The 15,261-nt window shown below is 40.6% G+C and overlaps 3 protein-coding genes across 4 annotated transcripts in view; 1 reads left to right on the top strand and 2 right to left on the bottom strand.

Annotated features, from left to right (window-relative positions):
- The window catches only part of LOC307156367 (uncharacterized protein), a 1,306,365-nt gene that overhangs the window by 735,572 nt on the left and 555,532 nt on the right, over positions 1 to 15,261 (bottom strand). The window lies entirely within an intron of this gene.
- The window catches only part of LOC307156233 (uncharacterized protein), a 207,918-nt gene that overhangs the window by 47,274 nt on the left and 145,383 nt on the right, over positions 1 to 15,261 (bottom strand). The gene's annotated exons all lie outside the window — the stretch shown is intronic.
- LOC307156328 (uncharacterized protein) overlaps positions 1 to 15,261 on the top strand; it is a 21,219-nt gene extending 5,958 nt beyond the window's left edge. The window contains exons 2-3 of the mRNA XM_079867621.1: positions 9,197 to 10,442; positions 14,923 to 15,261. Of these exons, the coding sequence (XP_079723747.1) occupies positions 9,197 to 10,442; positions 14,923 to 14,947 (1,271 nt within the window). The 3' untranslated portion in view covers positions 14,948 to 15,261. The remainder of the gene's footprint in view (positions 1 to 9,196; positions 10,443 to 14,922) is intronic.

The raw sequence follows: 15,261 nt of genomic DNA, 5'->3' as shown, positions 1-15,261 counted from the left end.
GTTTCTTTTACACTGATAAAAAAAAAGCGAGCTGGTATCGCCGGCGATACCGCCGACCTCAGGGGGTTAACTGTGATCAGTGCGGTGAACTGTTTCATTGGGCATCAGTCCTGAAGAAACACCTGAAGATTCACACAAAGGAGAAGATTCATCCTTAATATTACAGCAGAAGTGCTGTATGAGAACATTGCTAAAGTGCATGAAGGCCTTTACTACAGAAGATGAACTGAAAGACCATCACCATTACAAATTCACACTGGAGAAGAAGGCCATAACACTTTTAAGAGAGATGTGAATCTGATATTATTTTTTAACTCGTTCTTTATTGTTTTTCATTAGAACATCTAGTTTCTCTTCCACTTCTTCTCTTCCATGCAAACGCAAGATATACTTTCATGTATCTTTGAAACTAGACACTTCTTCTCTTGAGATGCTTTGGCTCTTATAAGTCTGTAAAGAGAGAGAGATCTGTCTCATTCACTTTGTTTGTATTTGCTATTTAATGATTGATTTAACACTACTTATTTTATCAACATCTCATTGTTATTGTCCATTTTCTTATTTTCTACTGATTCTGCTTGAATTACCTATTTTAGTTCTGAAAGTCATGAAGTATCCTGATATGATTGCTTTTTGAGCTTTCCATGTGTTCATTTTCTCAATAGAGCTTTTAAATGCCTAATAAATTATATTTCACTGCACACATGACTGACATTAAATGAGATTGCTGTCTGTCTTCATTATTAACAGTTTCACCCTTGATATCCAGTATCATATTTGAGACTATATCAGAAGATGAGAAAACTGCATTAGATAGTCCGTTAACAGTAGAAGATCTTAGTGAAGCTATAGGGGATATCAATAGCGGTAAAGTGCCAGGCCTAGATGGGATTCCAGTAGAATTCTACAAAATATTTAAAAGACAGCTTATAAGACCATTACTTGACATGTATGAGGAATCATTTATTACTGAAGGCTTCCAGATTCATTAAGACTAGCTATAATAACTATAATATTAACACCCAATTAACCCCCAACTGAATGCTTATCATACAGACCAATCTGTTTAGTGGGATGTGATACAAAAATACTTTGTAAAGCACTTAATTAGACAAATATCTTCCCCAAAAATGTGTCTGCAATTAGTTATAACAACTTAAAATTTGTTGAGATAACTTAAATATCCAACTAAACTAAACTAAAGTTAACTAAACTTAATATTTTAAGTCAAGCATGAACACATACTTTTTAAAGTGGATTCGGAAAAGAGTTCAGCATTAAACTTCAGCCCTTTGTCCCCGCTATTGTTCGTGTTGGCAATCAAACCCCTAACTATGGCAGTGAGGATTACAGTGAGCGTACCACTCACTCCTCTAGCGCATCGCAAACATGCTGAGACTGCGTTCGTGGGTGGTTTATGCTCTCTCATGAGAGCATGACCATGTCGGCACGTTGTTCGTCTTGCCTTTTTCATGAAGGCTTGAGCGCTCAGCATGCCGTCTGTCAGCGATGACCACGTTCACTGTCTTGCATGCCTGGCAGCTTCGGATGGCATTCTGGTCCTTCTCATGAGGGACCAAGCATTTCATTCAAGGCTCCAGGGGAGGATCAGATGTCGATCGCTACATCGGAGAGAAGGCTGCTATACTCTGGAAATGAAGTTGATGCTGAGTTCCCACTATAATGGTGTGTGTACTCATGCTGAATCAGATTCAGACTTGACCGCCACACTTTCCCGGGCTACTATGGGGGCGCTGTGCGACGCTTAAATGCTTTGCTCGTGCCTGCCCGGATGTGTGTGTGAAAACTTTGGCAGTATGGAAGCATTTGGTGCCAATATGGCAGCCAAACATGCAAAAATCTGCAGAAAAGTTTTTCCTCTCTTACTGCCCTTGGTGATGAGGCGGCTTTGTTAATTGCAGACCGCCTCAGTGCACAAGGGTAGTTCTGAATCGAGCTGGAGCTGCGCATAGTGACTGACCGTGACTAAGTCACAGCGCTGGCCCCTCGGTCAGACGATGTCAACACTGGTGGTCCAGAAGCGCCTCAAAAAAAAAAAATCATCCCGGTCAGAGTTCGTCTACCCCCCCAGCAAGAAGTCAAGTTTCAAGCGCTTTTTACAACATAGGTTGTATCAAAGCAGCTTCACAGTATTAAATTAAAACAATACATCAGTGTTTGTTTCTAGTGGAACGTCCCCGTTTGGTAATGCTGATCAATAGTATCGTTGATTGATTAATTAAATTAAATATCCCCAAATATCCCCAATAGAAGGAGGGAAGCGACCCTGAGACGGGCGACCCAGAGGATGTGACGTCTGCTCTTCAGGAGTGCGTGTTGGCTCCACTCCTTCCCCTGGAGGAGGGCCAGGTGGAGAGTCTTGTTTCTGTTCCACCGCTGGTCAACCAGTCAGCGGTACCCAAAATGTTCAATATAAGAGCAGTTCCACCTCCTCTGGGTCACAGACGGTCGAGACTGGCAGTCAAGGAGGACGCTCATTTACCTCGCTACTCCCAGTCTCTCCCGTCCAAGAGGGTCAGAATGACAGTGCGCGCCGCCATGTTGCCTCACTGCTCTCATTCCCCTCGCCCCAGTGCTCAGATGGCAGTGACACTGCTACAGCCTCGTCGCTCTCATCTCTCGCTGGGTAAGAAAACGGCCGAGACTGGCAGTCAAGGACGACGCTCAGTTGCTTCGCCACTCCCAGTCTCTCCTGTCCAAAAGGGTCAGAATGACAGTGTGCGCCGCCACGTTGCCTCACTGCTCTCATTCCCCTCGCCCCAACTCTCAGATGGCAGTGACGCCACTACGGCCTCGTACGACACTTTGGGTACGCCGGTGGTCTGGGTGGGCTTGTTGGTACGGTCTCTTGAAGCCTGGCTAGCGCTTCCGAGACCGTCCCGTTGTCTCACCCATACCATCCAGCTCGGCTATGCAATTCAGTTTGCCCGCCGGCCTCCCAAGTACAGGGGCATCCGCTTCACCCATGTGTGGAGTTGTGATGCTCCTGTCTTGAGGAAAGAGATCGACGTCCTGCTGGCGAAGGACACGATCGAGCCGGTCCCTCCAGCCGAGATGAGGTCTGGGTTCTACAGCCCTTACTTAATTGAACCCAAGAAAGGCTGTGGGTTACGGATTTCACAGATTCCTCTGTCAACGGGTGGGGGGCCACGTACAACGGGCATGCAATCTCAGGTCTGTGGACGGGGCCCCAGCTACGTTGGCACATCAACTGCCTAGAGTTGCAAGCAGTACGTTTAGCCTTGTGTCGCCTGATGGGGCTTCTTCAGCACAAGCACGTACTGATCCGTACAGACAGCTCTGCGACCGTTGTGTACATCAAACACCAGGGTGGTCTACGCTCCCGTCATATGTCGCAAGCCCTTCTCTCTCTTCTCTGCTGGCCTCAACTGCTGCTCCTTCAAGTTGATACTGTCACGCTCCCAAAGGGAGTCAGACTGCTATCTTCTTCAATCCAGAAAACTACAACCTTACCATCAATGGATGGGCAACGATCAACTCTTGGCCTTCTTGATACGTTGCTGGATGCTGTGCTGTCCAAGTACCCGCTTAAAATAGAACTGACACCCGACCCGCAACCGAAATAAAATCAGTTTAGACTATCACATTATAGACACACTTACAAAAATGTTTATTGCCAGGTCATACAGAAGTTATTACACGACCATTAATACAAGGACAACTTCAGCCGAAGCTTTCAAAAGGCCGGTACATGAAGAGCATGGCTAACGTTACCACAAAACTGAGTAGCCTTATAACATTTTACCAATCGAACAGACGCGGCTACAACACTATATCTGCCATGCAATTTCGTCTAGCCTACATTTGACAATTTTGGGTTCAAACACGCCCTGCACACCACACATACTGAACAGTGTTAAATTTAAAAAATACTGTACAATAGAACTGCATGGTTTGTTACCACAGTTATCTGCGTGTTTCCTCAGAGATGAAGTTCCACATTTGCGGCTATCCAACACGAAAATGCAGCAAAGCCTTTCACAATATTTTCTTCAGATAACTCCAAATTTCTCCCACACTGGACTTGATTTTTGATGACGTATTGTCGACAACTTTACAATCTCCACTAGCTATTCTTTTCTTCAACTCCTCAGTATCCATCTCGACGACTGCAGATATTTTTAAAACTGAAAGTAGCCTAGGTAACGTTATAGATCCTGGGAGGGCGTGGGCACAAATAAACTGATGTGGATTTTAAATTATTTTATCAACTTGAAATACAGGCATATTTTTGTACATGGGTTCCTAAAAATATGCATATATTTATACGTTTGCATGTGATTGTTTTAAACCTGTGTTTCCCCCGTGTCCGACCCGACTCGCACCTGTATCCGACACAGTTGGATATTTTTCACCCGTTTGAGCAAAATTTGCGGGTCACCTGTTGGGTACCCGAACCCGTGCAGGACTCTGGAACTCAGTGCAAGGAAAAGTCTAGTGTGAACGGCCATTAATAATTAAAACGTTTTTGGTCAAATAAATATCAATCTCAAAGTTGGTGTCAAAACATGGCAGTATTTTAATGTTAATATGTTAGATAATTGTGTCATTGATCAAATTAATAGTTCATGCTAAAGGCAAGGCAAGGCAAGGCAAGTTTATTTATATAGCACATTTCATACACAATGGCAATTCAAAGTGCTTTATATAAAAGAAATTAAAATAATAACAAGAAATTAAAATAATAACAAGAAATAAGAATAATTAAAACAGTTAAGAAGAATAAAAAATAAAATACAGTACAGTACAAACAGTCGGACGAACATTGGCACAGAGCTCATTCAGTAAATGCATAGCTAAACAGATGTGTTTTGAGTCTGGATTTGAAAGTGACTACTGTAGGAGCACATCTGATCTCCTCTGGAAGCTGGTTCCAGCTGCGGCTGGCATAATAGCTAAAAGCGGACTCGCCATGCTTAGAGTGAACCCTTGGTATTTCTAGCTGATATGATCCTAATGATCTGAGTGATCTGTTGGGTTTATATTCAGTGAGCATATCTGCAATGTATTTAGGTCCTAGGCCATTGAATGATTTATATACCAGTAATAATACTTTAAAATCAATCCTAAATTTAACTGGGAGCCAGTGTAAAGACCTGAGGACTGGTGTGATATGTTCATATTTTCTGGTTCTGCTCAGAATCCTGGCGGCAGCGTTCTGTATGAGCTCCAACTGTCTTATGGTCTTTTTGGGAAGGCCGGTGAGGAGTCCATTACAATAATCCACCCTGCTGGTGATGAAAGCATGCACAAGTTTCTCTAAGTCTTGTCTGGAAACAAAGCATCTAATTCTTGCAATATTTTTCAGATGATAGTATGCTGATTTAGTTATTGCTTTGACATGACTACTGAAACTAAGGTCTGACTCTAGTGTCACACCAAGATTCCTGACTTGATTTTTAGTTGTTTGACCCCTAGAGTGAAGGTATGCGTTCACCTTGATAACTTCATCTTTGTTTCCAAACGCAATGACTTCAGTTTTGTCTTTGTTTAACTGAAGAAAGTTTTGACACATCCAACTGTTGACTTCATCGATGCATTGGCATAGGGAGTCAATGGGGCTGTAATCGTTAGGCGATAGGGCTAAGTAGAGCTGTGTGTCGTCTGCATAGCTGTGATAAGCAATTTGGTTCTTTCTCATTATTTGGCTCATTGGGAGCATATACAGGTTGAACAGGAGTGGCGCAAGAATTGAGCCTTGAGGGACTCCGCATGTCATGGATGTCCACTCAGACTTATGATCTCCTATACTCACATAATAACCTCTCCCATCTAAGTATGACCTGAACCATTTTAGGACTATCCCAGAAAGCCCCACCCAGTTTTCCAGCCTGTCGAGAAGTATGTTGTGATCGACAGTGTCAAATGCAGCACTGAGGTCGAGTAGTACCAGCACTGATAATTTGCCTGAATCAGTATTTAAGCGAATATCGTTTATTATCTTTATGAGCGCTGTCTCTGTGCTGTGGTGCGGTCGGAAACCAGATTGAAAATTGTCAAAGTATCCATTCGAGCATAAGAATTTGTTCAGCTGATTGAAGACAACTTTTTCAATGATCTTGCCTATGAAAGGAAGATTTGAGATCGGTCTATAGTTGCTTAATATCATCTTATCCAGATTGCTCTTTTTCAAGAGGGGCTTGACAACTGCAGTTTTTAGGGAGTTTGGAAAACTCCCAGAGAGAAGTGAAGCATTTACCACTTCTAGAAGATCTGCTTCTAAACTGTTTAACACACTTTTGAAAAATGATGTGGGAAGTGTATCAAGAGCGCAGGTTGATGTTTTAAGGTGCTGTACGGTTTCTTCCAAAATTTTGCCATCAATTTCTTTGAAATCAGACATAGTAACTACTTTCTCAGGTGGTTTGATCTGTCTGACCCCAGCGCAACTCAAGGATGTGCTGATCACCTTTCTGATATTATTGATTTTCTCAGAGAAAAAAGAAGCAAACTCACTGCACTTGCTGTCTGAGAGCATTTCACTGGGAATCTGGCTTGGGGGGTTTGTCAGTCTCTCTACAGTAGCAAAAAGAGTGCGTGTGTTGTTTAAATTACTGTTTATAATATTTGAGAAGAAAGTCTGTCTAGCTTTGCCTAGTTCCATATTGAAAGCATGGATGCTGTCTTTGTAGATGTTATAGTGGACTACAAGTTTTGTCTTCCGCCACATGCGCTCTGCTTTTCTGCATTGTCTTTTCATAATTTGCACTGCTGTTGAGTTTCTCCAAGGTGCTTTTTGTCTGCCACTCTTCTTCCTGACTTTAACAGGAGCAATATCATCAATTACACTTTTAACTTTTGAGTTAAAAGAATCAAGGAGAAAATCAACAGAGTCTGCAGATATGCTTGGTGTTAAGGACATAGCCTTCATAAATAGTACACTAGTGTTCTCATTTAAGCATCTCTTCTTGACAGACACAGATCTAGCTTCAGTGATCAATATATTTCAGATCAATATATCAAATTCAGATCAATATATCAAAGAAAATACAGAAATGATCAGACAGTGCTACATCCTTAATAACAATCGATGAAATGTTTAGACCTTTACTGATAAGTAAATCTAAAGTGTGTCCACGATTGTGTGTGGGTCCATGTACATGCTGAGTCAGATCAAAAGTTTTTAAAACACTTTTGATTTCTTTCGCCATATTATTCTCTGCACTATCTATGTGGATGTTACAATCTCCAGCAATGGCAAAACAGTCAAACTCTGATGTAATTGTTGATACCAGTTCTGTAAAGTCCTCAGCAAAGGCTGGAGAGTATTTTGGAGGTCTGTAAATAATGATAAGTAAAATGCGTGGAGCACCTTTTAACACAATACCCAGATATTCGAAAGACAAGTAATTCCCAAATGATGTTTGCTTACATTGATAGATATCTTTAAAAAGAGCAGCTAGACCCCCACCTCTCTTAACAGCTCTGCAGACACTCATAAAAGTAAAGTTAGGAGGGGCTGTTTCATTGAGGATTGTTGCACTGCAGCTGTCTTCTAGCCAGGTTTCATTTAGAAACATAAAATCCAGGTTGTTTGTGGTTATTAAGTCGTTGACAAGAAGTGATTTATTTTTAAGTGAGCGAATGTTAAAGAGTGCTAACTTAACAGACTTACTTTTCCCCACAGCAATATTAGTTTGACGTGTAAGAGGCAGCAGATTAGTTAGGTTTGCTGTAAGGCTATTAAAGGCCTTAGACTTTCTATCTTGTAATAGAACAGCAATAGAGGAAGATACAGGAACACTGGGTTCCCGCTTGTTCTGTAAACATTTGAGAAAGTTACTGTTATCAAAACGGGGACCCGACACATATCACTGAGAGCTGGTATCAGTTGTTTTTGGTTCACCTCGAGCTGATGGAGGAGGGTGTGGGCCCTGGCGTTGTGGCAGAGGCCGAAGAGCTCTCACAGGAGGGGGAGGGCGAGCTGGGCCCGCAGGCTTTGATGGTGGTTGTGGTGCCTGTCGTTTTTTGTTTGGTATCTTGGGGCTTGCAGCAAAAGAGTGGGATAGTCTGGTTCCAGCATACACCAGTTCTTCCATTTTCTGTGAGAAGCAAAGGAGTGGAGTTGCTGGAGAGAGGGATAATGTGTCTGGTGAAAGGGGCTGTTGCTCTGGTGTTATCGGAGGCTGTGATATGCTGTCCTGGCTTCCCTGGCTGTTTTCCAGGAAGTCGTCCTTGGGTGCTGAATCTTGGAGCAGTTCTAATATGTCACAGTCTATCTGTGGTGAGCTCTGTGGGCAGGGCTCAGCTGATATTGTGTCCGTGAGCAGAGGTTGTTTTGGCGGAGTGGTGTTATCATGTCCATTTTGCTGTAGTGAAGTCCCGTGGTCATTCATACTGTGTCCAGGTGTGTGTGTGCCGTTCAGATTGAGTTGATTGGCACACACTGCAGAAGGATGATTGAGGGAGAAGTAGATATTGTCCTTTAACACTCTTGAACCAAGTTTGTTTGGGTGATGGCCATCCCGATGAAACAGTTGTCTCTGACTCCAGAAAAGATTGAAATTGTCAATGAAGTTCACTCCTTTTATATTGCAGGTTTTTTGCAGCCATGTATTAAGCCCAAGCAACCGTGAAAACCTGTTTGTTCCTCTTGCTGGGAGAGGTCCACTGATGAATGTTTGAACTTTCAGCCTTTCAAGTGTTTCAAAAAGTTCATTGAAATCCTTCTTAAGGAGTTCTGACTGCTCTTTATGAATATCATTCTTCCCCACATGAATGATGAGTCGATTTGCAGTCTTATGTTTCATCAGAATGTCCTGAAGTTCCCTGTTTACATCAGAAGTTGTTGCTTGTGGAAGGCAGCATGTAGTTGTATCCCTGCTGCTAATGTTTCTGATTATGGAGTCCCCCACTATCAGAGTCCTGGGCTCGGCAGCGCTCTGAGCTGAGTGCCGCTGTCTGCTCGACCTAAAGAAACATGGGATTCGTGCCTACAATGTTTTAAAGATAATAATTGGAAGATAAATTTACCTCATTCATGGAAAGTTTCAAGGACATATAATCAATTTATAAAAAAGGCATCAAATTATCATATTTTATAACAGTTGTCTACTTTCGTCAGGGCTCACTTTCTATTTCTATCTTTGAATTATTTTGATGTACTGAAAATTAAATGTAACATTTGTTTCTTTCCCTTCAGACCCGATGGAAGTGAAGGAGGAGAGTGAAGAACTGAGTGAAGTGAAGGAGGAGAGTGAAGAACTGAGTGAAGTGAAGGAGGAAAGTGAAGAACTGAGTGAAGTGAAGGAGGAGAGTGAAGAACTGAGTGAAGTGAAGGAGGAACATCATGTCAAACCTGGAGAAAAACCTTTGAGTCGCTCAAAGACTAAAAAGACATTTTTAAAGAAAAGAAGAGCCAAGAAATCTTTCACCTGCACTCAGTGTGGAAAGAGTTTCACAACCAAACAAAGTCTTGAGATTCACATGAGGATCCACACTGGAGAGAAGCCGTTCTCATGTGATCAATGTGGGAAGAGTTTCAGTCAATCATCATCCCTTAATGTTCACATGATGATCCACACCGGAGAGAAGCCGTTCTCATGTGATCAATGTGGCAAAACATTTCTTAGTGCATCAGACCTGAAGAAACACCTGACAGTTCATACGAAGGAGAAGCCGCATTCATGTTCTGTGTGTGGAAAGAGTTTTTCACTGCAGCAATATTTACATACACATGAAAAAATACACACTGGTGTGAGAGAGTACATGTGCTTTGAGTGTGAGAAGACTTTTACTACAGCGGACAATTTAAAACAGCACCAGAGAATTCACACTGGAGAAAAACCTTACAAGTGTTCACACTGTGACAAGAGATTCAGTCGATCATCAAATCTGAGATCACATGAGATGATCCACACTGGAGAAAAACCTTACAAGTGTTCACACTGTGACAAGAGATTCAGTCGATCAGAACATCTGAAAAGACACGAGATGATCCACACTGGAGAGAAGCCGCACACGTGTGATCAGTGTGGAAAGAGTTTTGCTTTTAAAAGTGACCTGAAGAAACACCTGAGAGTTCATACAAAGGAGAAGCCACATTCATGTTCTGTGTGTGGAAAGAGTTTTTCACTGCTGCAATATTTACATAAACATGAGAAAATTCACACTGGTGTGAGAGAGTACATGTGCTTTGAGTGTGAGAAGACTTTCACTACAGCGGACGGTTTAAAACTGCACCAGAGAATTCACACTGGAGAAAAACCTTACAAGTGTTCACACTGTGACAAGAGATTCAGTCAGTCAACATATCTGAGATCACATGAGAGGATCCACACTGGAGAGAAGCCGCACACGTGTGATCAGTGTGGAAAGAGTTTCTCTTTTAAAAGTCACCTGAATCTACACATGAAGATCCATGCAGTGGAGAAACCACATCAACACAGTCTGAGATCACGGTAAGTAGTTTATTGTCATGTGCTGAAACAAAGTCTCTTCTTTGTAAGTTCTTTGACACACATCACCCTAGGCATACATTTTTTTGTTGTTGGGTTCCGGTTTCCGACCGACCCTGTCAATTTATGTGCGACCCAAATTTATTTTATGAGCTTGGGGAAGAAATAATACAAATTAAATAAATACACAAATAAAAATCTTTGAGGCGAACTATAATTTACGTTTTTGTACAGCACCGTTTTTGTATAGCACTCTTGCGATGCAAGATGCCTGTTGTCCTCTAGCAATGTTAACAAACGAGTCAGCTACAAGGTCTTTCACACATCGTTGTCGTCACTTACAAAGGCGACACTTTCCGCATCTGCATGGAGTGTGACGCCCGTTTCACACATACTCCGTTTGCAGTGTGTATGCGGTGCGTATTTTTTCCCGTACCCATGTTAACAGGTTAGAGCTTTCACACTGCACGCGGATGCGGTCCGGCAATCCGTTCCAGCTGCGGAGCGTATACAGCAGTGCAGAGATCGTTTCCGCACCGAGTCTATTTCTGCTGTGTGCACACGCTGAATTAAAGTGACAGAGCATGCATTTAACAAAATAAAATGTAGTAATCTCACTATAAATGCATTTAACTAAATACTACTATTTTTCACAGTCATCTTTTTACTTCAAGACCGGGGTAAATCAAGGGAAATAATAGTTTGTTTAGATTGTGTTTAAACGTGAATATGTCTATTAAAGAGTGTAGGCCTATATGTGTACAAAGATAAATCAAATTTGCCGATAACTTCTGGATTTGAAATACAAATAGTGAGTATGTGTTTGTGGTACAGCCGTGGATCAGTTTACGCACTGCAAAAGCAGCATATGTGAAAGCACTTTAGCGCGTGCTGCTCCTGCACCGCATATGCACTGCAACATGTACCACACACACACTGCACACGGAGTATGTGTGAAACGGGCGTGAAAGCTCGAACCTGTTAACATGGATATACGCACTGCAAACGGAGTATGTGTGAAACGGGCGTTACTCATTTGCCCCCGCCGAAAGTTGTACAGACCAAAATAGACGAGCTGAACAGTGTGGAATACTGGAATTCTACTGGAATCCCGTCTAGCCCCGGCACTTTACCGCTATTGATATCCCCTATAGCTTCACTAAGATCTTCTATTGTTAAAGGGATACTCCACTTTTTTTGGAAATAGGCTCATTTTACAACTCCCCCAGAGTTAAACAGTTGAGTTTTACCGTTTTCAAATCCATTCAGCCGAACTCCGGGTCTGGAACCGTGTGTGTGTGTGTGTGTGTGTGTGTGTAACTTGCTGGGACACACAAGATGGTAGAGTACATGTAGTACAGGTAGGCTATGTTATGAAAAAATAGAGTATCCATTGCTACTGTAAAGTACAATTTTAAAAAAAAGTATAATTTAGGCTAACCGTGAGAATGACGTTATAGTCTAACACCGTCATTAGAACTCTATAACCGCCAAAACCGTGTAATTAAAATATTTTTTACAAACATTTTTTTTATCATAGAGAATGTTTAAATACTAATTAAAAACAATTGTTAACAGTCTGTGTTATTAATGGTCTACGTCGTTTCCAACTGTATTTGATTCTTTGCCAAGTACCCCCTGACTGACCGTCAATCATTTGAGATAGAAATAAAAGCTATGACTATGATATAGTGATGTGCCATCATTATGAGATTTATTAAACAAATGAAAAACATTTGCAATAATAAACATTAGCAATAAACATTTGCAATAATAAACATTAGCAATAAACATTTGCATTAATAAACATTAGCAATAAACATTTGCAATAATAAACATTAGCAATAAACATTTGCAATAATAAACAACGTATCATTACCGTTAACTAATTGTGCAGTTTAATTACCCCTTGACTGGCCCCAAACATGTTTGATAAAAGAAACATATACAGTGTGTATATATATGATGTGTATTACATTTTAGCTCAAAAACAATTGTAATAAAAGATAGGATCATAAGATGCGCAATATATCGGGAGACATGGTTTTTACCACTTAATGAAGTTTTGTTTTGTAGAAAGCCTTTCTTTAAAACGAATTTCGTTTTGTAAAAATTGTATCTTAATTTTAATAAATGATTTAATATTTAATAAATTAATAAATAAAAAGCAAATATAGCAGACAATATAATAACCGTGACATGGAGGCGCCGGCGCGCCGCATTCACTTGCATTGCGTTGTGAACTAGAGCGCATCTCATCGTAAATGAATGAAACTCAGCGTAGGCCTATGCCTCATACATTAGCATTAAATATCTTTGCTGCATCCTTTCTAGAACAGACAAGGGCTTTCTTGCGGCTCGCATCAGCAGAGCATTGCATCGTCCATAGACCGCAAAACAATCAGCGGATGGCGGGCGGGTGCGGCTTTGAAATTTGGTCAAAAAACGTTGGTGCCGATGATGAGTTTTGTGATGCGGTTGCAGATGAACTAATACCCCATCCGTGTATCTCTATCGATAACAACATTGAACATGAACAAATTGACCCATGACCTCAACTGACAACCAACCAGAACTAACTTTTTTTTTATGCCCTAATCTCTCCTCTCCACCTATAGACGGTGTGTGGTGAGCACAGGACACTTTGTTAATTGATTGATATCCATTAACTCGTGTTCAACCAACAGGAATGTCTAATTTGTCAGTTCAGACCAATGCAAAAAACAAACAAATTCACTCTCTGACAGCAGGTGGCGCTCATGTAAAGCGCAGGGATTAAAGTTCTCCGTCGCTACGACGGATTTCCGTTAATTGCAGCAAGTCTATGACGGATTTCCGTCAATTGCAGGGTTCCAGTCTGTCCTTAAAGTCTTAAATTCACTTTTCATAATTTTAAGGCCGTAAATAGGCTTTCATTTCTCAAATAGTGTAATAAATATCTTAATTTTAGTTTGAATAGGTCTTAAATTAAGGAAAGACGAGGTGTATTCACCCTGCTGAGGGGGATGTGATCAAAGCCTGGAGTGGAGCAAAAGCACGTTCCTCTCTCCACTCTAAGCACTCTGTAATCACTTCGCTCATGATCCACTCCAGGTTTTCAATTACAGCTCACGGAAAGTGCATGTCAGGCTACAGCTGAGCGCTGAGGTAGAACTATATTTCAGTGACACACTTATAATGCAGGTAGGGCTGGGCGATATCGATAGGCTATAAAAAATATATCGATATATTTTTTAAATGCGATATGGAATTAGACCATATCGCATCGATATAGTTCAAATTTGCTCCCCGCGCCCCCGCCCCTCCTCCTCTACTCTGCGTGCGTGTTTAGAGCATGTAATGTTATGAGAGGCGAATCATGACTACTTCAAAAAACCCAGCACAATAGGAACTACCAGGCAGTGACATAAGTGTACGCTGAAATAAAGTTTTTCACCTCAGAAAAACGGACTTTCTTGTCCTGTCAGCCGTTATCCTGTTCTCGTAGCGCACACACAATTGCACGCGCAAATGTGGCGGCGCGCGCTGCATCGCCTCACTGATCAAGCGCAAAAGAAACTACGAGCATGCAACGCCGTTACGTTGTAAATTACACGAAATAAAAGTAATGCAGGTATGATTCTCATTCTATTCACCAGTTTCCATGTTTCATTAACAGTTATTGTTAATATTGTGTGTTCACCATGGTAACTGTCGTTTCCATATTAACCCCAAAATGCCACTATTTTTCTTTGTGTTATTTTTTATATTTTTAAATGACTGTAGTGGCTCATACCAACATTGTATTAACAAAAACTAGTTTGGGACTGCTATTTAATAGCTTTAGCATAGGCCTAATGTTTATTTATTAGTACTAGTCTTTACTATTAGTCATATTCTTACAATTTATGTTAAGTAAAGGGGAAAAGTAACTTGTGTGTGTTAACAAATTTTGTGTAAACGTGTTATAATTTGCCTATATATATATATATATATATATATATATATATATATATATATATATATATATATATATATATATATATATATATAGGTAAATTATAATTATATTAGTATGCTCCCTGCCTGGTTTTCATAGATTAAAATAGCTTTTAAAATACGCCTACTGGCAATATTAAAGCGGTTTAAAACATATCCCCTTAAAACGCTATTGGTCTCGACTATTTAAAAAGTTAAAGGAATATGACTTGGCCTAAAAAAAAATTTCAGTCAGAAGAATTTTTTTCACTTTAATCCCTGAAAGCGACAACAACATTACTACACAGAGCTGGCAGATCCATTGAGAAAGGCTTTACAATAAGGTTTCATTAATGTTCCTGGCAACAAGTTTACTCTACAAAAGAAAGTATTCCTGGAAATATTTGAAAATGAGGATGTTAATTTTTCAATATCCAAAACTGAAGCCTGCAGTTGAAATACATTTTACATTTTTTTATGACTGTCAGTGTGCATTGAAACAAATCTTTATGTATTTAATTTGCAGGAAGACCTACACTTCGAGTATTTAAGGAAGAACTGGCAGACATTTGACCAGGCGACCCATGGCCTTGGGCCTGGTTTAATGGGAAGCACATTCAAGTTCAACGTCTCCTTTCTAAAAGAAAAAAATTAAAGCACCTAAAAAACCTCTGAGAATGAGGAAATGAACTAGTTAAATGTACAGCAGTTTAATGATACATCTTTGCTCTGTATTTTTTGTGATATGTTGCTGTTTTATAAATTTAATTCATTGGAAATGTTTTGTAATAGTTTAAAAAAGAAAGTCATAATTACACTTGAATTGATTTTATTGTAATATTGGACTTATATTAAAAGATCGTTC

The sequence above is a fragment of the Squalius cephalus genome, assembly GCF_949319135.1.
Source record: "Squalius cephalus genome assembly, chromosome: 1".
NCBI classification, from domain to species: Eukaryota; Metazoa; Chordata; class Actinopteri; order Cypriniformes; family Leuciscidae; genus Squalius; species Squalius cephalus.
This window is presented reverse-complemented; position numbering and strand designations above follow the sequence as displayed.